Source organism: Phoenix dactylifera, chromosome 7 (genome assembly GCF_009389715.1).
Source record: "Phoenix dactylifera cultivar Barhee BC4 chromosome 7, palm_55x_up_171113_PBpolish2nd_filt_p, whole genome shotgun sequence".
Lineage (NCBI taxonomy): Eukaryota > Viridiplantae > Streptophyta > Magnoliopsida > Arecales > Arecaceae > Phoenix > Phoenix dactylifera.
The window spans coordinates 8,453,662-8,480,076 of record NC_052398.1 but is presented as its reverse complement, the minus strand read 5'-3'; the positions used below and the strand labels follow the sequence as shown (position 1 = coordinate 8,480,076).

The following is a 26,415-nucleotide window of genomic DNA, read 5'->3' as shown; positions in this document are numbered from 1 at the left end:
TGCACATAATTAACAAACTGAAAGAGTCTTTATTTTATCAGAATCTCTGAAAATTATGCGAATCTCACGCAGTCCCGTCTTAATCCAGGGACTAGAGATGCAGGATAATTGATATCGCACGCACGCGGCAGCCCTTGTTGCGTTCAAGTTTAGGTTTAGTAAGCTATTCTTAATGATGATTTTTACTCCACACATGGCTGGAAATGACGTGAACATTTGAGTAATATGCGAGCCCGTTATTACAGCAAACAACATCAGCGAGCTGCAGCGCGTCCTCACTATCATATTGGTGATCCACTCAGCTAGAAGCTGGTGGCAGTAGAGCAGGTTTGGATAAGACAACAAACATGAGGGCTCAACAAGCTTCTTAAGAAGTCTTGCTTGTTACAAGTAGGCATCGTTGCTAGCATTCAGAGCCTCATGAGGAAGATTTACCTGTCTTCAGAGCTTCAGTGAGTACAGATCAGCAAGACTGGGCAGGACTGCATGCCTGCATAGCTAGGTTAGGTTGGAGTGGCAGGTATTTCACCAAATTCCAACCATTTGCCACAAGTCATTGAAAACATTCCAGCAGAACCATCAAATAGTATTACAACAATGCATAATTTTTCCATCTCCATGAAACAGAACATACATGAAAGAAACAATCAAAAAGAGTAGACTAATATAAGATTCTCCTAGAAGCACTTCCACACCTTGTCTCAGTCATTTTTTTGGTTGTCCTCAAATTGTGAAGGAAATCAAGCTACAGATACATTGGCTTCTAGCTTAGTTTGCACAGCATACTCTTCTGGATCTAACCCACCTTGCTCAATAGCAAATATTGAGTATAGGTACCATGGACCCTAGAATGTTTCCCTCGATTTATAAGAGTCAACCAAAAGTAGCTTGACTGAAAAGGAAAAGGAAACAAGGGCAGCTACAGAATGGCAAAACAGATTTTATTAAATTCAGGATCAGGCTATGCAGGCTTTGGGACAGGAATAGCTTCCACATATGGTAACGTGACCGATCGCAGCAGTTCTAATGAGAATGCAAGCCCCAAGAAATGCGAAAGGATAGTGTTGGCTGAGGCCTGTAAAACCAATAAAAAACAATGCAGGTTGCAAGATCAATGAGAGTATATAGGTTAATCTGATTCAGAGACAGATGATTAAAGACAATTAGATGGAATAAAAGATGCACGTTTTAACATTATCTTCAGATGAAAATTTTTATGAGAAGCAAAAACAGAAGGCCATGGAAACTTAGAATGCAAAAGCAAGTGTATGCTGTAACCAAAAAAAAAAAAAAGCTAGTGTGTGTACAGTAGCATCATCATGCAAGTCCAATGATTTTTTATTACTAGAGAAATAGAAAATATTGGAGTGCCACCTTGCAAATGCAATGACAACTTTCGTAGAAAATACCTGATCTGAAAGCACCATAACAAGAGAATATAACAGATAAGAAAGGTAATTTTCACCATGAGACTGTGGATTAAACCATCAACAATTTTGTTATCCTTATCATGACAAGTGGTTATTTTCCAGATGCGTTGCCTCCCTTTTTCTTTTTCTTTTATTTTGTTGTCGTGGATGGCAACCTACAAAGAGTAGTCAACCAGATGTGAAGAATGACACTTTACCTCTACGTGAGCTATATATTTGTCTATTATACTTTAGAAAATGAAGATTAATTGATGGTTGATTGTGGAAATTTGACTCTAGTTTCATGCCCGACACAACTAAAAGACAAAGGAGTCAATATAAGACTTTGTGGAACTTTGTGATAATATTTATTCACTGAGAGAGAGGGCTGTAAGGCTGATCCGTTTTGACTTGAGTGTCTCAGGTTCAAATATGAAAAAAGTCTCCCTGCACATAGAGGTAAGGCTGCATCTATTTGACCCTCCCTATACCCTATATTGGTGGGAGCCTCCTGCACTGGAATCCCCTTTAATCTTTACTCACTGAGATCACTGACTAACAAGTTAGACAAAATTTATTGAAGAATGAGGAAAACATGGAAACAGGCAGCTCTTTTCAGTTAGTTATATATACTCTATAACATTGGGTTTATCTCTCCATTTGCTTTAGTACAAACACTTCTTTTTTCCAACCATGCTGGTGGTGTCCACCGACCAAAGATGCATTGTAGCCTTGAGATGCGCATGAAACTCTTCCAGCTGGGTGGTAGGTATGCATCTCAATGCTGCATGTATATAAATGTTTTAGAACCCAGTCCATTCATTTTCACTTGAAAAGAGATTGGGTCATAGGTCATCAATCATCGGTTCAACCTTGGCTTAACTAGAATTGAACCATCAATTCATGATAACATAATAAATAATTATATAAATTATGTAGAATTATTAGATTAAAATTACAAATATATACAGAAAAATCAAAAAAAAATTCAAATTTGTTAGCAGTTTTCCGAAGTATCTCTATAATCACAACTCCAAGACTAAGTAAAATATGAAAAAATAGAAAAGAAACTATTTTAGAAATTTCAAATATAAATTTATGTCAAAGCCACCAACCTACCATGAATCATTGACTGCACTTGCAACCAGATTAATGAAATCTAACTTATAGAATGACTGAGTCAGGACCAAGAGAGGGTTAAGAAGAGCATGTCCAACAGGCCTGTTGCCTGGAGGATGGAGGCGTGAGGCAGAGGACAGAGAGAGAGGAAGCCCAGGGAGGCTGCCAGCTTTAGGGCTGCCAAAGCCTGAATGTGTGAGAGAGAGTGAGGATAGAGTAGAGAGATAGGAGTGTTAGGGGGGAGAGAGAAAGCAAGGGGAATGCTACCACTGCATGTCCCAGGTAGAGAGAGAGAGAGGTACCTCGGCCATCCACCTGCCGCCAACCATCCACTCCCCGCCATCTGTTGTCAAAGTAGAGAAAAAGGAAGAAGAGGAAGAGATCGTGGAAAGCAAGAGAAATCCCTTCTACTCGATCATTCACTTGCCCTAATTCTCATCAAAACCCATTTTAATATGCTATTTTAAAATCGGAGGATTCTCACGCACTTGTTCTGGTTCAAATGAATTGCTAGTTAAACAGGTAGTTCACATGATGCTTAGAAATTCAAGCAATTTTTGTGATGGACCGGGTTTATGGGCCTGTCCAAATCATAGACCTAACAAGTTGATGGTTAAACCAGTTCAACATCCAAAATTTCGGGAGACTAATTTTCCCCATGGGCTAATGGAGCTATCCCACCTTTCTTAGCATCTTCGAGTGAAAAAACACAAAAAAGAAATGAAACTGATTAAAATGAGAATGGATTTTAACAATAATTTATCATTGTTAGGAGGCAAGTGTATGATATCCATGTAACTAATATTAAGCATTTATACACTAAATATAAGTGCATGCAATGCAATTATCTGATACTATTCTGTAGAATGACTGATCCAAAAGATTCACAGAAAATGGTTTCTTATGAGGATAAAGACTTAAGTTTATAGAAAATAATCAAATGGACAACCGATATTAAAATTTGGATAGTTAGACATTTATGCAAGGTGACCAAGGACCATAAAAGATGATAAAATTATGGATTAGGCATAGGTTTAGCACCACTTTTTGTGGTTAATCCTCTTATGGCTAATGCAAATGGGATGTCACTTTTGTAACATTTCACATTTACTAATAATCTAACATAATTAACCTGCACATCTTACTAAGACCAGTTCCTGCAAGCTATTTTCCCTTGTAGAAGCTCCATGTTTAGCGCTGTGCATGCTGAAATTCAAAAAAAGTCTACATATGGAGTACCATAATATTCATGAGACAAATACTAAAACTGTATATAAAAGAGTATTGCTTATGGTTTGGCAAAAGGAAAAGGTAACACCCAACAACGAAAAAAACATCAAGTTGTCTATATGTATATGTGTTAATCTATAAATGGACAGGCATGTAGTTCTCCAACATTTAACACATCTAAGCATAAATATATCTATGAACTTTATATATTGAGTCTAACATTGCACATGAGAGCTCTGGGTATCCAACCATAGGAACATATGTCATTGACTTCACAATCCAATGGTGTACGATTGAAAAATCCCATTTACATCATCAATAATTTTGTGCCCAGATGTTGAGGGCATGAAAAAGCAAAATGAAAAAGAGCATACTGTAAATGGCTCAAATAATTTTTCCAAAAGTTCTCTCAGTAATTGAATGAAAAACAGCATCAGTAGACAGCATACCTGCACTAGGAATACGTCTAATGCCAAAACAGGACTCTGACCAGGGGATATCCCTTGGTAGTACGGAATTGCCGATGAAGTAAGGGCCTTCGCGACCAATAATCCAACTGTTGCTTGCATTCCGAGAATTGCAGCACCCATTCCTAAAATATTTAGCACTATACCATTTTTTAAGCTTTTTACCACATCAGCACGTGGAGGAGCCTGCAAAACAAGTCACATGACTTTATAAGATTAATCAGTTATATGTGAAAAAAGGATAATAAAAGAATATCACAGAAAAGATTCAGAGATAGTTATTCATATGTAATTTGAACCATTGTACGGTATGATTGGCTTTACTTTTATTTGAGAAAAAATATCTAATGAACTGAAGATAACCTTCAAACTAATAATCTATGCATGATTCCCAAAACTAAAACAAAATAAGTATATGAGACACTTAAGCTTTGCTCTAAACAATGTTTATGCCCCTATAACAAATGCAAGAATTTGATCCAACCAACTTTATTCTTCCCTCTTCTTTTTGTGATAGTGTAACCATCATCATTCAAGGCTTCATCTTCTTTAAATTAGTAAGATTTATGGTCATATATCCTATATTTGCCACATCACTTTTGTAGCTTGGTAGCTCGTGTATTGATTACAACTTCTGTTGCCTTGTACAACATGATAATCCTAACAATCTATTCTTCATGTTAAGGTCACTAACACTCAAAGTTGTCTATACAAGTGGGTTAAATGAAAATGAAAGCCTGTAGGTACTGCATTATATAAAAAAATATCATGAAAGAGAGCGCCCCTATAGGTATTAGACTATATAAAAGATTATCATGAAAGAAAGCTCCTGATGTATATACAAGTTTAGATTGCATATAAGGAGGAAAATACAAGATACATATATCTAAAAATCAGCTAGATGACCGAATGGATGGACATGGTCAATGATTGATCTAGCAATCAAAACATGCAGCAGAAGGATCTTTTTTCTTTTTCCTTTTTTTTTCTTTGGGGATAGTATAGAGATCTGGTTTTCCTCCCATGCCAAAATACATGGGCTTCTGGGCATATGCAATTATGTTGACTAACCATGTGTAAATATGATTCCCCCACAGTAGCAGGTCTTCAGCCATTTAACAAGCTAAATAGAGATTCCCCGATATTCTAAGCAAGCAAGTGGTTCATCAAAAAAGTACAGGACCTGCACCTGGAATAGGGGATTTCTTATAGTAAATGAATCTGAACATACACATAGCAACCATCTCCAAATGGATAAATAGGCTGTCTCATTGGGTAGGGTGGGAGGGCATTGGAGGGGGGACAATGAACCATTTTCTAGTCTGTTAACGTCTTCCATTGTTTTTCTGCATGTCCTATCATTAGGTATCACATCAGTTGTCTTTTCTTATTCACAGCCTTGATGTGTCATGTGCACCCATGCAGTAAAAAAGATAACCTCCCCCTCACACAACTGTAAGCCACCCCCCTCCCCCCAAAAAAAAAATAACAATAAAAGATGCAACAAATCTATGATGGTTATGATGCCAATATATACCTTGCTCTGCAGCATTCCATAAATCACTCAACTAATCATGGGACTATCTCCATTGATTATATGGGACTATCTCAGTTTGTGATTTATAGTACTCCAAAAGTCACATATCTTAAACCAAGAATACATTCTGAAGTTTGAACTGGATGAACACATCTTCACTCAAGAAAACATACTCATGTAAGAGTTATGGTGCTCATTATTTACGAGGTGACTAAATCTCTCAGTCAAAGCAATGCATCATCCTACCGTCTAAAATTCCACTTAGAAGCAGGAATCATTAAACGGTGCCAAAAAAATTTTATTCTATACTCCAAGTATTGTTCCCACACCTATTTATTGTAACACATTGAATTATATTCATTAAATCTCATTTCTTCAGTCCCATCTCAATCTAATCGTCCATGCTATTTCACACACTTCAATAATTGAACTACTAATAAGTCAATATAAATACTGCTTTAAAATATACAAGAATGTGCAAAGGAATTCCTTTTGTTTAAAACATAACATCATCTTCGATCTCACAAATGATAAAAATACCATATGAGCATAACTATATCATATATGTAGATAAACTGAAGGCACATATACCATATCTGAGCATTGCACGTGAGATTATTCCACCATACAGACCGATCTTTGTTGAACAGTCTTGCAGAATTTATGATTTCCAACTCAAGAAACACTGTTGTTGCTGTTCAAAGATTAAGAACCGGTAGTAGCATATTCTGAACAAAAATAATTTTTAATTGCTCCTTTGCTTTGGTAGTTAAACTAGAAGGCTATATGTACTTTTACGTGCATGTAAAAGGAAGAGAGGGGAGAGGGGGGGGGGGGATCACCTTTGCAGGCTCATTAGCTGTTCTTCGAAGTCTTTCTGATAGGCGAATGTAACCAAATGACCAAAAGACTGACACAAATGCTGCTGCAATACCACCAGCAGTTGCATAAAATGTAACTGGTGACGTGATCTTCCCGGTAACAACTGCAGAGAATGATAAAATTACAGCTGCCACAACAGTGCACACTAGTTGCCCCCAAAATCCTGCACTTCCCAACCTCTTGAAATATCTAGAGGTGTTCTCCAACCTCTTGGAGACCTGCTCATTTGGCCACTGATTTTAGTTAAAACGATAGCAAAAGAATTGTGGATGAACAATAAACTAAGCAAGGAGATTCAAACAAACCACATTACTGATGATTTCAGTTTAGAGTTAGAGGCTCAAAGTCATATCATGTTAATATCATTGGACATCATGAGCGATACATGACATCCTCAATATGAGGGGAACAAGCCCCCTCCTAAATAAACACATAATTATTATAATGTAGTAAGTGCAACTGCCCTTGAAGGGAACTCAATAGAAAGTAGATGAGTGTTGATGGTCATGCTCATGCCAATCAGCTAGTGACATGGTACCCATGCCATGCCAACTATGTTGACTCTCAATCAGCCAGTCAGAGTACAGTTAGCTTGTGATCCGACCTCTTAACTCCACTCCAACAGTATGATATGGAGTTGATATAGAAATATGCGAATCTCAGAATCTCCATCATATATGCTGGTTGACCATGTATGAGTCTAGCAGTTATTTATCGCAGATATATGTTCCATCATTCTAAATATCACTAGAACAACCATCTATCTCTAAGAAAGTCAAAAGGTTTAACGGAATTCCACCATAGTATATCAGAAATGAACCATTTAGCAAGATTGGAGTTTGGTTTTTTGTAGGTATATGTATCAATAATTTAAGAGCAGCTGGCACAAGGCATGGTGGTAAGTGGCCCGCACTGCATATGCCGTGCTATGCAATGCCAAAACAAACAAATGAATAGAGACTTTTGGCTCAGTACATACTAGAATTTTTTCCCTGAAAGAAATGTCTCACCCCATCTAGCGATAATGATGATTATAGATTGAGTGGTTCAATTGCTCTACCACATGATTCTTGTTTTTTGCAACCAAATATTCTAAGTTCCCAACAGATATCAGTCTTAACTAACGTGGCATGTATTCAGGAAACCCTCTTCATTGGGATGTATTATGTATGTAGCCTACATTTGTTGCACATGTCAAAACCATTTCAAACAAACTCATTTTAGCTCTATTGGTTCGACTAGTAGCCCTCCTCTAATGTATGCAACTCAGTCCCTCCAAGTTTTAGCACAAATTCACATCTTCCATTTTATATAAGTGACCTTTATTTGTCAACCCTATTCACAATTTAGCGATGCGGGGTCCCTTGACCTGACCTACTTCATCCCTTTGAAAATATCTGACAAATTGATTCAATATTTTCTGCACATATAAATTATGATTGTGTAAAATATTCACTTGGGTGATATGCTGCCCCTAAACTCTTACCGCAGCCATGCTACGACCAAACTTCAGAGTTCGGCCAAAGTTGTATTTAGTTTATTTGTTTTGGTCCGACTACTTATTTCTATGTTAAAACCTAGGGCTTCACCCCATAATTCTTAAATCAATTTGGACGTATGCTTTCATGCTGAAATAACAAAAGAAAAGCCCATCTTTACCTTCTTACCTCATTACAACATATACCCGTTTCATTCTCATTCAATTCATCCAACCATTTCAAACAGATGGATTTCGACAAAATCCAAGAAGCCATATCCAACGAAATGTTTTCCCTCCCAGCGGTCCCAAGAAATCTTACAACGATTCAAAATCCATCAAGAACGAGGGATTCAAATCAAGATTCAAAAACAGAAAGAAAATAGAGCGGACCTGCGCGAGCTTTGCCCTCTCGGATCCGTCATCAGCAGCAGAAGGGGACGAAGCGGTCGCGCGCGCCGCGGTCCCGCTCCGAGGCTCGCGGCTTGGCGATGCGGTCGAGGCGAAAGAGCGGGGATGAAAAGATGCGGAGAGGGCGGCTCTGGAACAAGAGAAAAGGAGATTGGGGCGTTGGAAGAAACGCGCGATGGCGGGGGGAGTGGGGGTGGTGATGAGGGTTTTAGGATGGGGCGATGGAGCCGGCGAAGAGGAGGCCACCAGCAGCCCGGCGGAGCGAACCGCAGACCGCGGCGGCAGCAGCAGCGCCTGCATTGTGCGTTGCCACGGGGTGGAGCTTTGTCCCGCGGCTGCTTCGCCGCCAGCCCAGTGTTTTGTTTTATTTTTAATCGGCCCTCCCCTACCCCCTAATCTTCGTAGTACTCAGGAGATGCTTTTGTTGGGGGTAAACAATACTTGTGCTGGGGTTAAAGAAATGCCGGACGCTGTCCGAATTATTGTTATTACAGCATAATTGATGAGTACGAAGGGCTTCGCGAAGACTCGGACGCATGTTCAATTCTTCGTCGGCGTCTACGCTGGGTATTTATATGGAATAAAAAAAATTAAAAAATATATTTTTTAAATATTTTTTTATATAAAATTTTAAATTATTATAAATAATATCTTAGTAGTACGAATATATTTATGGTGATAAAGATTGATCGTAGTATTTGTGATTGAATTTTAATGAATTTAGATTGCGAACCTAAAAAGAATGCCAAAATTTAAATAGAATAAGTATGTTGAAGTTTAATAAATTTAGGTTAGATAGCTGGAGAGAATACCAAAACTTAAATAGAATAAGTATATAAAGCTTTATATACATGTGTATTTAGTTTTATATTAGTTTAGTTTTTTTAAATAAAATTCTGAGTGGTTATGGACTTAGTCTTTCCAGTTAAAAAAAAAAGAAAAAAAAAAGCTTGTACATAATTCAAATGGTCGGGTGCATTATTAAGTTAAATTGGTCAGTATAATTGTTTGTGTCCTTGTTATGTCATATATGTATAGATGGTTGTATGTATTTAACCAACAGTTCTGGTGAAGCTATTATTCTATTATAACAGCCATGTACTTGTACAACAGAAACAGTAAGGGCTTTCTAACATCCGCCGTTTATGCAATCTAAAAAATAATCTTCCGAAATCTATCCCGCAAACTCGTTATAAAATATTTAATATGTGTATAGTCATATAATTATTTTTTTTTGGTAAATTTTGCTTATTCACTGGAGGTTTTGGATTCAAATGTTGAATTGAACATTCCGTATTGGGACCGCGGGGAACATTCATCTCGTTCACGTGCAATAGGAAAAACAAACACGGAGAGAAGAAAAACAAATAACGCTAAATGAACAAAAGAGAGTTGCAGAGAGCCATATATGCATCTTATAAAATTGGGACTCCATCTCCCATGAAGCTGGGCATTTGAACAATTAATCACATGTTCACCCTAAAGAAAAAAATCATAAAGGGCATTGTAGTTCAAGGCCTAAATAAGCAAATATTGACTTATTTTATAATGCAAATATTGGTATGGGATGTGGCTGTTAAAAAGCATCTTTTACCAAATTGAAGGTTACCCAGAGAACCTAGTTAAATCTTGTAGAACAAAATAGAAATGTTTTTTTCATGAAATGACATCTAACTTTTACGAAAATGAAATTCACCAAAAGATGACATAGTATTTGGCAATATGCTCACATTAATGATAGTAAAGGAACCTTTTCAAATTTAATAGCAATCTTTTGTCATGAATTCATGGCTTATCGTCTCAATATTAAATTCAATGTTATTTTTAGAGCCACTTCTGATTTCTTGAAGGCTCAGAATCATTATCCTCAGGACAAATGTCCTGAATCTTAATGGCATCTGATTCCATATAGTGACAATTTATAGGATTCATAAAGCAGTAATCCATTCAACAAATCCAGCAAAACCACAACAGAAATAGGCAACCCAAACACAATGCAGATCAATCAAAACAAAATAGTGAATTCTAGCGAACTTCAATTTTTCCATTGCCCTTCTAAATCATCTATTTTCAAGAGATTTATAGGAAAAAAAATTCCCAACAAAGGAGAGCATAAAGAATGAATTTAACATGTAAAGGAGAGCATAAAAAATGAATTTAACATGTCCAGGGGCAGGCAAAAAGAAATAAAGAAGAGAAGAATACAGAAGTAAACAAAAAATGAATTACAACATTCAGTTGGAAAGAAGATTTCTTCAATTACGTGAAAAGGGTAACAACGTCTCTCCTGTATCCCCTGACTATCAACATCCTTGGCACATTCTCAACCAGTAGATCCATGTACTCCATATAGAAGTATGCTGGGTGGTTCAAGGGTGGAGGGGGGAGGCTAACAAGAACAACCGCTGCCATCCGTGAGTATTTGAGTATGGTTGAATTTAACTTCAGGGTCGTGTAAAGGAACTTATCAACCTGCTGCTCATTAACGACAACCGGTTTCCCATCTGCCATCAGCGACTTCCCTCCTTTCTGAGCTGTCTCCTTCATTTCCGCAAGATATGCAGCGATCCGCCTTTGTGCACTTGTGAATGCTTCAACTGAATCCTCCTGCTGGGGCCCATTCTCCATGTGTGCCTCCCATGATCTCATTGTCACAACAATTACCTCAGCCTGCATCCGGAGATCATACAGGAACTTTTTCACATCGGCCTTCAGCTCCTCAGCTTCTGTGTCCTCTTCAGCAATACAGAAGACTTGGATCTTACAGCTTTCAAAGCTCTCCTTTGTGAGCAGGAGCTGTGATAACAGTAGCATTAGGCCCCCATCCCTCACAATCCAATAGAGGTCAATTGTCCCATACTGTCTCTGATACTCACCGGGCCATTCGTCAAGGCCCTTGACAATCACAACTGCCTTGTTAGCAATGATACAGTCATTGATGACGCTGACAAATGTTGATGGAATTTGAGTGAGGTTTTCACGACGCCAGATTTCCGGGTACCGCATGACGATTATGTTGGGCTTGAGATTGCCTAGTCCCATAGTCTGGACAATACCACGGAAACCATCAGACATGTTGGGAGCAACTATGATCTCAGCTACACCTTCACAGCGCTTGTAATCTATGTAAGTGCTGAGCTGACGGCAAGCTGTCTTGGCATCCTCAGCCAATTCATGATAGTCTCCATCAATGATTGAGACAAAGATTGACATACCACGGCCTTTCTTCTTCACGCAGTTAGCAAAGTCAGCAAGCTTGGGATGACAAGGAACATTCTCTGGAAGCTTCCCCCATGGCCGGCAGAAAATGAGGGGGATAGGGTACCAGTTTTTGGGATGTACTTGGTTTGCTGCAAGAAACAAGCAATGCAGAAAATCAATACGAAAAAGACCTTTCATATAAGCAGCTTGCATGTTTTTTATGCCTCCATACATTGCCAAGGAAGTCTCGATGGCAGTAACATATGGAACTAGTGCATGAAAAGATTCCTAGTGCCAGACGTAAGACCATGAATGTATCCACATAGCAGACAGTATAGCTGGTTTGCACTACCTAGCAAAGAATGGTAACCTTGGGCAACTAGCTTATTATACACGTTGGACTGTGGAGGGCACCACAAACAGGATGAGTCTGATGTCATTCGCAAGGTTCCGCCAGAGATGGGTATATACGTAGTTTACACATCCTAACATTTTGCCAGTATATGGTTCTAACATATATACATGATGTTATCTGAAGTTATCTTATTACTACAGACGGCTACTGTACAGGTGTGTGTTGTACATAGTACATATAATTATCAAGGTGAGAGAGAAAAAAAGTATACATCCTTATGTTGTGGAAAACACACTGGTAACATGTCCGTAGGATCATTCGACTGCAGTAAGTCCACAATGCTTAAATGGCTGAGGAACAGCACAAAATAAAATAATGTTCTAATGGCAGCAAGATTGACAGCAATACATGTGTCTATTTAGCAACTCATTTTGTAAACACCATACATGGATTTTCATGCAATATTATATTAAAATATGCCAAATGAGATGTTATGGATAAAAGTCTTCCAAGAATGCCACTAACTATATATGCATACATATCAGTATATTCCTTCCTCAACTTCTGTCTCTAGGTCAAAATTTGTTCATTTAACATTAATGCACACTCATTATGTAAATCTTTCAGGACATGACATCCTTTGTGCTGTGACATGAAACTAACTTTTCTTTTACGCAGATTCCAAGTACTTCTGTGACACTGGCACATCTATTTCTAGATGGTACTAACCGTAACAAATATACATAAAATAATGGTGCACTATGCATTTTACCATGACAATTTGGAATATGCACTCTTGAAGCTGCCAAACAGTGATCGAACAACATATAAGCATACCTCCTAATGATCGAAGGCTTCTCAGGGCCAATTGAAAATATGCGCTTTTGAATCCATCGCCCCAATCTCCTGCCTTCCCTTTTAAACTCACATAGTAATATATAAGGCTAGCAAGGGCCAGAGACACCACAGTGAATGTCCACGAGATGAGGAACATAATCACTGAAATAATCAAAAGATAATTCATAAGATGTAAATCAAACAGCAAAATTCCATGTACATCTATTTAACCGATCAGTAATGAAATTTGACTACGGAATGCAAAACAAAAGTAGGGCCCAAGGTGGGACACAGTGGCAGAAGTCGGATACAAACTAAGAACCCAATAATAAGTATCAAGGATACCGCTAATTGCTCAAAAGACAACATCAAATTCTAATCAACATAAGGTACTAATTTCATAACGGTCAAACTTTCACCATTTCTAAATACACCCTCGGTACATTCTGTCAATTCAAGGTTTCACAGTGGTATTAATAACCATGAGAAAACCACTAGGAAGCAGTTTCCATCTCTTCAGAGGATTTCCCAGACTCTTTTATAGCATACTGAACCTTTCTGGCACCAGACAGTACTTTATAAGCCAGACAAATCAAGATTGCTCGAGGCTCAAAAGTCAGCAGATAGCCCAGGAAGCATTCCACATTTTCTTTACCTTCGGAAAGCATAAGAACACTTGAAGTAATTATCTGATTAGTAAATAAGAAGTAGTGTTCAAATTGAATGTCCAAATCCCCAAATAAACAATAAAGTCTCTACCAAAATGGTTCAGTTCTCAATGGCTTCCCTATATCATCAAAAAAAATTGAAATTTGATATGATGTTGGCAGGAGGAGAACCCTATTTAACTACAAGAAAAGAGGTTACACTCGCTGAGCCAAGAAAACATCATCCAACTGAGACATGAAAGGGTATCATTTTGTTTCTTGCACAAAGTCAAACACTCACAGATGGTTACCTTCAGAGTTCAGACAAACTCGCAATACCCTGATGCTCTCTTTTTTTTTTTAAAGGGAAGGGAGGGTGTTAACCCACCCATATTTTACTAAGGATGCAAAACGTTAATACTCAAAACCCACCTCATTTTTATTTATCAAAAGAAAAGCCACATGATATTGGAAACAACTGCAATTGAACCAAAATCATCTTTTAACTATGAACCTCAATCAATTTCTTTCAGACTGCTTACTTTGATATGGATGAATCAAATTTTGAGCAAAAAACATTGTACTTTTTCTTTTTAAAAAAAGAACAGAAAATAAAGTTACAAATTTTTCTTGTTTCATTTGTTTTCAGCAAAATGAACATCTCTTAATCCAAAAAAAAGCAATTCAACTTTTTGTCATGACAAAAACACAAACTCCATTTTCTAAGTTACAAGGTACAAAAGCTCTAGATTGTTGTCCTCGGTTTTCATGAAAACTTCGGGTGCTAACCAAGCTCGACCCAACCATAGACTGTAAATCAATATCATTGCATTAAATCACATGAATCCCATGTAATCTGGTAAGGCTGTACCCACATCATATTGATACAAATGATCTTTGCTATAATTTCATCAAGACATTGAGTGGCCATCAAGAAAGTCAACAAAGTTGGATCAACATAAGTATTTAGTTTGGTTTGACATGGAAAGCATTCTCACGCACCTATCACCTCTCAGAAAAATAAAAATAAAAAATAAAGAACTTGTGACTTCACCCCTTCTTTTTCACATTGATGAAGTGCCTGAAAGTCTTTAAGTACAGGAGCTGTATGTCATCAAAACAGCACTGTCATGAAGTGCAGAGTCTCTTGATCCACATTTGCCAGGGTGTGATTCACTTAATAATTGGTCCAACATGCCAACTAACTTAAAATACATGTGGAAAGAATTATATCAATGTAGAAAGAAAATCATGCCTTAATTATGCTCAAGTTACCAATCAAAGGCAAAATTTGCTTTTATCAAGCTTGGACCATGACATATCATCACAGGATAAGGACAAGGACTGGAATTTTAGAATCAAAAGGCCTGTAACACACTGATGCCACTTACATTTTCTTTGGGGAGGGTGGTGAGGGTCTTTTTTCTCTTTCAGTTGCTGTTATTGTTTTCATGGTCCTTGATGCAGATCTGAGGTCAGTCCCATGACCTCAAAGTCACAAATAGCCAACTAGATGAAAAGCTGAACTATGATCCTTAATCAAGACTCACTCGTAGCAATTATTGCATTCGTACATGTGCAGAACGTAATGTGAAATTGGTAACATAGGGCACATTTCTACAAGGAATATAACTTGGACATGTTTCAGCTTCCAGATTGATGGAAAAGAAAAAATGTTGTATTGAAAAATAAAATAGAAGAGGACAAGGGTGACATACCAATACAAAGTGATGCTCCAAGAAGTGAAAGGCTCCAATGGTGAAATTTCCATCGAGGACGCCAGCTAGGAGCGTCAAGAAGGTCCAGAAGAAAACAAGATAAATTCACTCCCGCATAGCATAGAAGAAAAAACATCGTTATAGTAGGTGTAATTAGGTCCAGATTGCCAATCACAACGCACCCAATACAAATGAAGGCCGTAAAAAGAGTTGCTAGATGAGGTTCACCCCCTTCTGTGACCTTAAAATAATTAAGAACAGGAAGAATGTCATCATTCGCTATAGCAGCAAGCAAGCGGGGGGCCCCTGTCAAACTCTGAAGTGCTGCACCTAAAGTAGAGAGAATGATCCCAACATAAATGATTATTGGAAAAGGCCAAGCCACCTCAGCAGTCAGAAGCCTGAACAGAGTACCTAACTGTCAGCAATTGGAGGAATCAAACACATCTAAGCATGCACCTAACTTTGTTATGTGGACCCAAAGATCAGGATGTTAAAATATACCCACATCAAGAATCCACTATTAAGCTCTTCATGTCTTTACAACTACTTTACATTTAAAAAAATATATTGAAAGTTCATATATATATATATATATAAAGAAAAAGAAAGGAAAGATAGACAAGAAAGTAGTGCAAAGCTAAACTTAATAATGACAATTATATTTGCGGCATACCAACACAAAGAAGTGCACATTGGAAATTCTTCATTATCTTTGGGAAATTAAAGTTTAAGACTTAGAATTTTAAATACTGCATCCGTTAGAGATGATTTGCTCATAGAAATCAATCTAAAAATTTTACCTCATATTATGTGGCATTAGGAGGCAGAATAATTATAGCATTAGCTAGAGATTTTTTTAAACCACACAAAGTTAAGCAACACTACAGATTAAAAAGCAGCTCGTAGGGAAACAGTTCTACTCAAGTGAGGACGTAGCATAAAGGACTAATCTATAACGTCAGTAGACAACGTTGACAAGCAGCTGACAGTCCAATATACATTGGACTTAGGAGGAACAAGAAGGGTATCTACAGATCAGAAAACATGAGGAAGAAAAACACAATATATAAACCAAATTCGGTGCAAATAAGACTTTAGTGTAAGATGTTGAAATTGATAAAGGAAGGAGATGATTTCCAAGTAGCTCTTCATACAAGTAGTGCACTGGTGAAGGATATATAGGAGATACACAGTTAGCTACGTTTGGAGTAGAATAAGAGGGAGCCAAGTCATTTAACCGAGTTACTCCACCCTTTTTCAGCCAAACAATCATTGAAGCATTTAGGTTAAATCGCTTTTTCAGAAGGTCAAAACAAGTATTTCTGGAAAATAGGTACAAAACTTTTTGCCTGCCACCCATTTACCCCACTTAACCTAGGAATAAATTTCTCCGCCATGTAGGCTGGAGTAGTTTGTTCCAGATTAAATAGGAGGAGTGAGGTAACCAATTTACTCTGGGTTAACTTATTTGATTTCCAAACACGGCCTTAGAGAATGCATGTATATGACAAATCTTATCTCATCTTTATAAAACAATTATTTTCTGTCAACATATGATCTATTAAGATTTGATAATCTTTAAAGTGAAATCTCAACTTAATATGTATAAGTAGATTCAGATCCCCTGGCTAAGGCATCTAAAGGTAAGGGGCTTGCTGCAAAAGATGAAGTATGGGTTGCCATTGCCACTTGCAACTGGAGGAAATCACAACATATTACCTCAAATAATAGAATTACACAATTTTGAAAAACATGATAATCTTGCATAAGCTATAAACAAGAACAAAGATTATGTACTATAATTCATTTGGGGTTTGTTCAAATCAACCACTCGGTTCTATAACTTTATCAAGGCTCTAGGTTATGTTGATGTTTTTGGAGTTCAACTTGACCTATATCTAGACAAGAGGTCATCCAAATAATTTGGAGCTTAAAATGAAAAATCTAGCACCCTTATAAATTTTTTGTTTTTCCTCACTTTTAATCGCAATATTTATTTCCTTTCAACTCGTAATTTGAAAAAACCAGAATTAAGCCATCATATTCCAATTTCCATGATCATTTCTTATCACATAGTATCAACAACAAGGTTTGCTATCTTGGTACTGCATCCCATACCAGTACCATCCTAGTATAGTGTTAGTACACATAGTATGGTGATTGGTTCAGCATACAGACACTCAATATGCCTCCCATACTACATACCAGTTTGGTACTAGTACAGTACAGTAAAGTCGATACACATAGGTACCAACCGGTACGACATACCATGATCAACAACAATTGAGGTAGATTTAATCACAAGAAGCAAACATAGTATGGATGTGGTATTTTGATGGTTTCGTAAATAATAGGACCATATCTACTAGATTAATCACAATTGTCTTAAATTTTTTAAGTGCCATTTAGAACTCCAAATTAAGGATGGGTAATTTCAAAACCTAATCATTGATGCATGTATTGTGAATCCAACAAAGAGGCAATGCTTTTTATGATTAAAAACCCAACCATTGAAGATATGACAACTGAAAGTTTCACAAAATGTTCGAATAGTAGAAGATATGCCTAATTAAAATTTAAGGCTTAAAGACCCATCAAATAAAGATCTTGCATTCCCAAGAAGAAAGTTGAGAATTTGACGATGCAGCAGATAGTGAGTCAGTCATTGCAGATTCTTCATTAATCCAACTTGGAAGCAATCTCTACAGAATCAATAGTTGATGCTTCAAAAGTTTCTTCAATAATTAGATTGTGGGAGAGGATATGCTCGATCACCTTCGTAAATATACAATGATCCAGTATTATCTTACTGCAAAGGATGCATTAAGATAAATCATCCAACAACACCTATCAAGAATGGCAAGATCAGCAAACTATATATATAATAGAATATTCCTCAAATCATCCTCCATCTAACTGATGTGATGGTTGGGCAACATGTTGGAGTGCATCAAGAAAATATTAAATGAGATCTACAGTCTGAGATGTTAAAGGCAGCCTAGTATAATCATTCTGTTACTTTCAATCAACAATAAGTAAAAGTGAATAAATAGATGAGGATATTTGAGAAAATTAGAGCACAGTGGATGAAGTGGAGAGACAGTCTATAGAATTTTATAAATGTCATATAACTTTAAAACTGGAGATAATCTTTCTAGAAAAAGCTAATGTTGGAAGTGTCATATCAACAAAAGCAACACCAACAATGTTTTGTAGCACCTAGCATAGATTTTTCTTGTTTGGTGACAAATTAAGGATTCAAATCCTGTGGGACAAGATCATCCTAGCTTTTCGGTGGAACAGGACGCACCGCATCCCGAGACTACAGACAATGGATGTTCTGTCCCGGTCCCATCCATCCTATCCTATCTCGACACTTGTGATGGTGCCCCATCCCGACACTTGGGATAGTGGGAGGCTTTGCCATCTGACCAAGACTTAAATCCTTGGGTGATATAGCATCCAAGTTCCTACTAGATCCCATACTCATGGTTACACTTCAGAGAAAATCCATCAATTCTATAGTAAACTTGATTAACTACATAATAATCTGCCCCTTGTTGCATCTACCTTCAAATCTCATACCCTCTAATGGACACTGAAGTTTCATTAGTTTGCAGCAATTGCTACTGTCATCAATCCAAAGTTAAGATAATCATGTTCTTACACTCTCTCTCTAATTTTCCCCAGGTATTAAAAAAAAAACATTATAGAGCACAAGCTTGTTAAATAGTTGAGTTGACAGAAGTCTTTCTGTAAATGACATTTTAAACAATGAAATATCAAATACCTGTTTGTCAAAAGCTCTTCTCTTGCTGCCAGAGCTCCAAATAGTAACACCGATATCAAATATAAAGATGAGGTGGTAAGAGTTGCAGCCAATGTTCCAATTGGTATAGAACGCTGTGTGTCTTTCAGTGATGCAGAGCGATTTGAACCAGCCATGATTCCCGTCACAGCTGGAAAAAAGAGACCCACCAATGCACTGGCAGAAGTGCAGAGTACCGATATTGTCAGTATGCATGAAAAAACAAAGTCGATAAAATTCTTTTGACCAGAGCCACTTGAAATTTTAAACATAAAGGTGCACTATACAAAAAATCCATTAGAATTCTTAATCAAATTATAATCAGCTTGTCAAATCTGACATTTGAAATTGCAGAATCCAAGATTTTAAAAAGATTGATCAGCATTTAATCTGAATCTTAAACTCCCTAGTTAAGTTTCTAATATGTTTTCGTACCAAACTGAGTAGTGAACTTTATTTCTGACAAGGTTTCCTAAACCAAAAGTATGCAATTTCTAACACATTAGATTCCTATAATTACAATCAAAGCCTCAGGCTTATGCAGCCTTCCTTAAAAAAACATTAGTCGCAAAAAGCATCTATTTGAGCCTTTGAGGTGTTGCCTCTGCCACAGAATCTCTTCAGAAACTCCCTCCTGCACCCAATTCTGAAGCACTTAATGTATTTAAATTAATTGCTTCAACATACCAACACCAGAATCAACTCCTGCACTCACTCACATCAAGGTTTGGAATATGGATCATACCCTACCATCTCAATCCTATATTGCATGCCATGTTGACCTGTATCAACACAGATGTATTGTCTGGTAAGTAGATATGGGGGCCTACAGAATCTCCTAGCAGTACAGAACAATACAAGGTCAATATGCAAGATTCAAACCTTTCTCTCAATTCATGTAACTGACATAGAATCATTACAGTTAATGGCAATAAATGACTAGTGGAGGTCATTACATAAGGATATTGCAGTTTCTAGGATGATATTTAAGCTGCTCAAGAGCTCAAACAGCCGAATTTTCAATTTCTGATTGTGAGCGAGTGTTATTGATGGTGTTGCCCAGCAGTCAGCAAGCATTTCATCACCTAAATGAGAACCTAAAAATAGCATAAGCAGGTAAACAGTTATCAGTATCTAGGTTCGCAATCTCCATATTGGACCCCATATCAATACCAATATGATATAGCATTGGTATGCCCGTTAGGGGTCAGTTTGGTGCATCGATACTTGGTGTACCCTCCATGTTGCGTAACGGTTCGGTATCGGTATGGTATGTGTTGCCCAAGGTGACAATCCAAGAGGGGGGGTGAATTGGTTTCTTCTAAATTTTGGTGTTTTAAAAGTTTTCTTAATTAAGTGCGGTGGATGCTTTCTTAAATTATTTGAATGAGTTAAACTAGAACAAAGATGGAAGATATTGCAAGAATAAACGTAAGCACATGCACAACACAAACACAACAATATATAGTGGTTCGGTGCTCTCCTTAGCACCTACGTCCACTCCCCAAGCGACCCCTTGGGAATCCACTATAATCCCGCGGATTACAGTTGGATTGTTTTCCGGGCTCACAATCCAAAAACCTTTGTTGGTTTTACGGGCTCACCAACGAACCTTTACACTTTGGTTTTCCGGGTTCACCAAAAACCTTTGTTGGTTTTGCGGGCTCACCAACGAACCTTTACACTTTGGTTTTCCGGGTTCACCAAAAACCTTTGTTGGTTTTACGGGTTCACCAACGAACCTTTACAAATAGTTCGACAAACAAAAAGAAAGATTCAAACTCCTAAATGAGCAAATGTAACAATATTAACTACAAAGAAGAGTTAGAAAATATTTATCGCTTTGAAGTGGCTTCTCTCTTCTTTGTCAAGGATGCTTCACTCTTCAAGGGAGGATGGAGCTCTTGATGACTCTTTGAATCTGCTCAACCTCTTTCTTTGATTCTTGAATGAAGCTCTTGAATGAAGAAGATTAGGGCACTTTTGTTTTCTTGTGTACTCTTTGATATTCCTTGCAAAAGTTATTCTATCTGATGAATAGTGCCCCTTTAAATAGCTTCCCACATCCTTTGGACAAGCCCCAATGGTCAGAGTTCAAGAACTAGCCGTTACTCACCTTGGGAAGGACAAAAAGTACATCTGCAGAACTAGCCGTTATGCTTCAGCCCGTGTTTGGGTCGGCTCAACCTGTCCTTGGGTCGACCCAACTTTCACTTGGGTCGACTCAAACATTCCTTGGGTCGACCCTCTCAGAAAACACAGAAACTTGAAATTCAGCTTTCCTTCCCTTGGGTCGACCCAACCTTTCTTTGGGTCGACTCAAACCTTGGGTCAGCTCAAACTTTTCTTGGGTCGACTCAAACCTTGGGTCAGCTCAAATTTTTCTTGGGTCGACCCAACTTTCAGAAAATTCAGAATCTTGAATTTCAGCCTTTCTTCACTTGGGTCGACTCAACCTTTCTTTGGGTCAACTCAAGGTTTACTTGGGTCGACTCAACTTCTTCTTGGGTCGACCCTCTCAGTAAATCCAGAGAACCATTTTCTGAGTTGTTTGAGGATCTTAATGTTTGGGTCGACTCATGCTTTCCTTGGGTCGACCCAACTCACTGTTCATCTGTGCCATTTTTGCAGAAGTGTGCCAAATGATTTCTTGATGTGCCGGGGTCGACCTAATCATCCTTTGGGTCGACTCAATCCACACTTTGCTGCATCTCAAGGTTAGATTCATTCATATAAACAATGAAATGTATCTATATCAATCTATACAAATATACTGAGAGTAATGAACTTATAAATGAAGTATCGATTTAACTTATAACATACTCTTGTTAAATGCTTGTTAATCATCAAAATAACACTATCGTTCTCAATCTCCCCCTTTTTGATGATTACAAAATAAAGAGTATGAGCCTATTGATACTTATCTTAAAATCAGTTTTTGAAAAGGGCTTAACTTGCTGAATTTCAGCTTTTCATATATAAGAGTGAAGTCTCCCCCTATATCATTTAAATGTTGCCAATTTGACTTTTTGAGTTACTCCCCCTTTCATTTATAATTCATTAAAGATGAAACTCCAAACATTTGAGATAAAACATGAGTTTCAGATTATGTATCGAGGTGTGAAAGGTGCGTGCCAAATTCTGAAATTATGTGTGCCAAATTCTGAAATTTGATATAAATTTTTGAGTTGATCATTTTCATTGTTGCAAATTGCTCCCCCTTGGATGTATATGCTTTCCTATATGATTTTCTATTTGTTTTACAAATTATTTCTCTTTCTTTCTTTACTTCTCCTCTTATTACTCTTTCTTTACTTCTCCTCTTATTACTCTTTCTTTACTTCTCCCCCTTTTTGTTACTCTATTTACTCTAAAGATATCTTTACTTCTCCCCTATTACTCTTTCTTTACTTCTCCCCCTTTTTGTTATCATCAAATAGGTACATGGGAAAAGATGCAATAAATACCAAACTTCAAACTTCATTGATCAAAATAGGAACATTTTAGTATATCAAAAGCAAAAGCAAATACAATATTCCTCAATCAAAGTTTAAAGATGCATGATAACCACCAAATACATATGAGAACTAGATACATATCCTAGTCTCTAAACAAGATCGTGAGACTCTCCCGGATCGCTTGGCTACGGCTCTCTCGGGTCCCATTTCTCCAAGATCTTGAAGTAATCTACTGTTTGGAGATGATTGGAAAAGATTTGAGAGTGGAAAATAAGGTTTTCGGAAGAGGACAAAGGGTAAACAGTGCCTTAGATAGCTCACGGGTCCCCCTTTTAACAGTGGGATCCCGACGTTGGGTCGACTCAAGAAACTTCTTGGGTCGACTCAACGTTGGGTCGACCCTATTCTGGGTTGGGTTGACCCAAGTGCAGAATTTTTCTTTTCTCTTCCTTTTTGCTTCTAAAAATTTTTCTTGCTTCCAATCCTTATAAATTCTTTCTGGGACAATGATACATGAGTAAGGAATCTATAGATAACAAGTTTGACTCATGTTTCATGGATTTTTAGAAATTGGAGGAATGTATCATGAGACTACTTGCTCCCTTTTATATTTCTTCAATAAAAAGGATCACATATACCTAATTCTCTCCTTAGCGTGCAGAATCTATCTTCACTCAAGGGTTTTGTGAATATGTCGGCTAATTGTTTTTCAGTGCATATATGCTCAATACATATGTTTCCATTTTGCACATGATCCCTAATAAAATCATATCTTATTTCTATGTGTTTGGCTTTAGGAATGAGATATTTAGGATATAAGCCAGAAGTGATCTCTAAATGTAGATTCCAAAGATAGTTTTGAAATCAAGTGTAGATGGAATCTTTTTCAAGTTATTTCAAGGAGTATCAAGAATAATATTCAAAGAAAGCACGAATGAAACTTCAATACCCTTTTTTTTTTTAATATATTAAGTATATAGCAACATAAGAGCAATCTAATTAATTTTTAGAGTATAGTATAAGAGCAGATAAAGATCAAAACTTATATACTCGAAAAACATAAGATTATGTTGAATCCTTAATTCTTAATGACTTCAAAGTTCTTTCATGATATAAAAGTATTGGAGCATAGATACCAAAATATGAATTTATGCAATGTAGGATACATAAAATTCAGGGCTTTGAAAGTTCTTTGAAAGCTCTCTTAAAGACTTTCTTTTACTCCTTTAAAGATCATATCATCAAAATCAATTAAAATGAATTGGCTCATGATTGAAACACTAAAGTGCAAGCCAATAAGAGCTCATTAGTAGATTCCAAAGTAAATTTCCAATACTAAGACAAATGGAATCCTTTTCACTTAGTTTTCAAAACAAGTGATTTACCAATTAAGTACAGATGAAAATCCAACTTTCAAAAGATATTCAATGAGGCACAAAGTTTAATACCACTTTACATTTAGTATTCTTTCTCTCATCTTTAGTTGTGAATTTACATGATTAAGTTCTATATGATCTCTCCCTCTGAAATTTTCTTTCTTCTCCTTAATTAATCATTCCATTTGAGAGTTTTAGAATTTGTTCAATAAAATTGTCAATCTCGAAAATATATTTTATTTTCATAAGACTCAAGGTTTGAGATAAGACAACCTTTATAGAACTCATCTCAAGGTATAAACTTATTATATAATTAAAGCAAGTCTTGCAATATAAGGAGGTTCATCAAAATCAATCCATAAAATTCAAGGTATGCATCAAATTAAAGTAACTTTAGGATAAGATACTGAATATCTAAAGCTCCCCCTTAAAAGATGCATTCTTCTTTAATTATTCTTATCTTTTGTTGAATTTCAGATTTTAATGATAAACGTGAATAAAACTGAAACTTTATGATATCAAGAATGTAGAGTGATCTAGAATTATTCAAAATTTATAGCAATCACTCTTTTTAATCTTTTAAGAACAAGTTATGCTTCCTCTTAATCTTTGAGAAAATGTACTGAAATATTAATCAGAAAATAATTCATTTGAAGCTCAAATTCTTTCAAAAGCATTTACATTTTCTTTCTTTTAAGAATCATTTGAGTGAGCTGAAATATTTCTAAACTTAAGATCATTCACTCTTTTAATAATATATATATACATATATATTTTGATAGAAGTCTTTAATAATGTAGGAGAGGAAAAAAAAAACATATAGATGATCATTGAAGTATATATATTTATAGAACTCAATTTCTTAATCAAAGTTTTTCAGCAATGTATATATGAAGCACAATAAATCTTTTCAATATCAAAATAAAATTACATATTTAAAAATATTTGTTTGCAATCAAGATCATTAAAAGACACATCATTCAGACCAATATTAGTACACTTTGAAGATAAGAAATGATATGTTTCAGATGCGTATCGGGGCAAGCAATCAAGGCATCAGAATTATTCTATTTTTCTTAAGCTGTAGTTTTATCTAGAAATTCATATTGAGTTTAAGCTTTTATACAAAATCAGATTCTGAATTTCATAAAGATTCTCAAGGAGGCTTTCAAGGTTGTAATTTGAGATATGTATCTTCTCATTTGTTGCTCATCTTAAACTATTAAGATTGAAAACACATATTTCAAAAACATTAGAGCACATCCAAAATCTTTGTAATTCATATTAAATTTTAGTACAAATTGGAGGACATTATGTACTAATGTTAGGCAAGTTGAAAGATAAATTATAATCAATTCATTCTGCCTAATTTGCAAATTCAGATTATCCTTTTTTTTTTTTTGGAAGATATTCATTAAAATAGAAGTATCCTTTTCTTCTTCTTTTTATAAATATATTCAACTTTCAGATTTCAAAGGTGATCATGAACGACAAATCTAAAATTTCTTTCAAAAATATTTTTAGAAAAATTCTTTATGTAATTTTTCAAACATTCAAGCATTGGTACCGATTTAATAAAAAATTTTATTTTTGATCAAGAGAGTACAAGAGAAATCCAACATATCATTGATGAGTATAGAATACAAGTAAAAACAATTTTCATTAGGCTTTGAGGCACAAGTTATTTCGAAGTCAAAGGTGAGGCAAAAACTTGTATACAAAGTTAAAGCCTATTCCAAATTATGAGTGTCATAAAAAAAGAAAAATAAATTTGCTATTGGTAGAAACATGTTTCAATCAAATTATTCAAGCATGAAGCATTTCAAACTGAACATTGAAAACATATAATTCAAAGTATGCAAAACATAACAAGCATGTCATGGATCAAAATCAATTCTTTTCAAATAAAATTTCTTTTATTTAAATACAATTTAGCACTGATTTTATCCTTAAGGTGTGTTTTCAAGTGATTGAAACTTCATTTGATTTTTCACAACCTTCTTATATATTTTCATTTATTTATCATTCATTCCCCAAATTTTTTAATTTCTTTCTTTAACCATTCAATGAACATTTTGATTATCTTCATTTATTTTTCGGTTTTACTTTTCTATGCTCTATATTCTATTTGCTCCCTATCCGGTGGAGTTGGAAGGGGCACGAGGTACTACCACTAGCCTCCCTCTTGTGCCGTCCCTAATATGCCCTACACCGAATAGTTGGGTCAAATAGTGCCGGGTACTACCACTAGCCTCCCCATTGGCACCATCCCTATAATGAGCAATGTAGAAATGTTAAACTGTTCTCTTTAGCAACAAGATATTCACTCCAAACTCTCCCTATTTAAATATAATTAATTACGGATTTTATCCCTTCCAAAAGAATGTTCACACAAGTCTCACAAATATGCTGAATATATTATGCTTGCGCTGCTTTTACTTAAGATTGGAGTATTTACTTAGCTTTTACTTCTTCTGAGC

At 36.3% G+C, this 26,415-nt stretch overlaps 2 protein-coding genes across 6 annotated transcripts in view; both read right to left on the bottom strand.

The window, feature by feature from the left end:
- Window positions 1–556: 556 nt before the first annotated feature.
- LOC103714209 (protein TIC 21, chloroplastic) lies at window positions 557–8,962 on the bottom strand. The gene is made up of 4 exons (XM_008801395.4): window positions 8,515–8,962; window positions 6,605–6,862; window positions 4,208–4,411; window positions 557–1,075 (listed from the first exon to the last, which is right to left on the bottom strand). Exons 1-4 carry the CDS (start codon window positions 8,830–8,832, stop codon window positions 962–964), a joined length of 894 nt encoding a protein of 297 aa, XP_008799617.2. The 5' UTR covers window positions 8,833–8,962; the 3' UTR covers window positions 557–961.
- A 1,593-nt stretch (window positions 8,963–10,555) lies between these two features.
- The window catches only part of LOC103714220 (cation-chloride cotransporter 1), a 43,979-nt gene continuing 28,119 nt past the window's right edge, over window positions 10,556–26,415 (bottom strand). For all 5 annotated transcript variants that reach the window (XM_026807458.2, XM_008801403.3, XM_017844887.3 and 2 more), the window contains 4 exons: window positions 19,084–19,278; window positions 15,291–15,691; window positions 12,926–13,087; window positions 10,556–11,882 (listed from right to left, as the gene is read on the bottom strand). In XM_026807458.2, coding sequence (XP_026663259.2) covers window positions 10,792–11,882; window positions 12,926–13,087; window positions 15,291–15,691; window positions 19,084–19,278 — 1,849 coding nt within the window. In that variant the 3' untranslated portion in view covers window positions 10,556–10,791. The remainder of the gene's footprint in view (window positions 11,883–12,925; window positions 13,088–15,290; window positions 15,692–19,083; window positions 19,279–26,415) is intronic.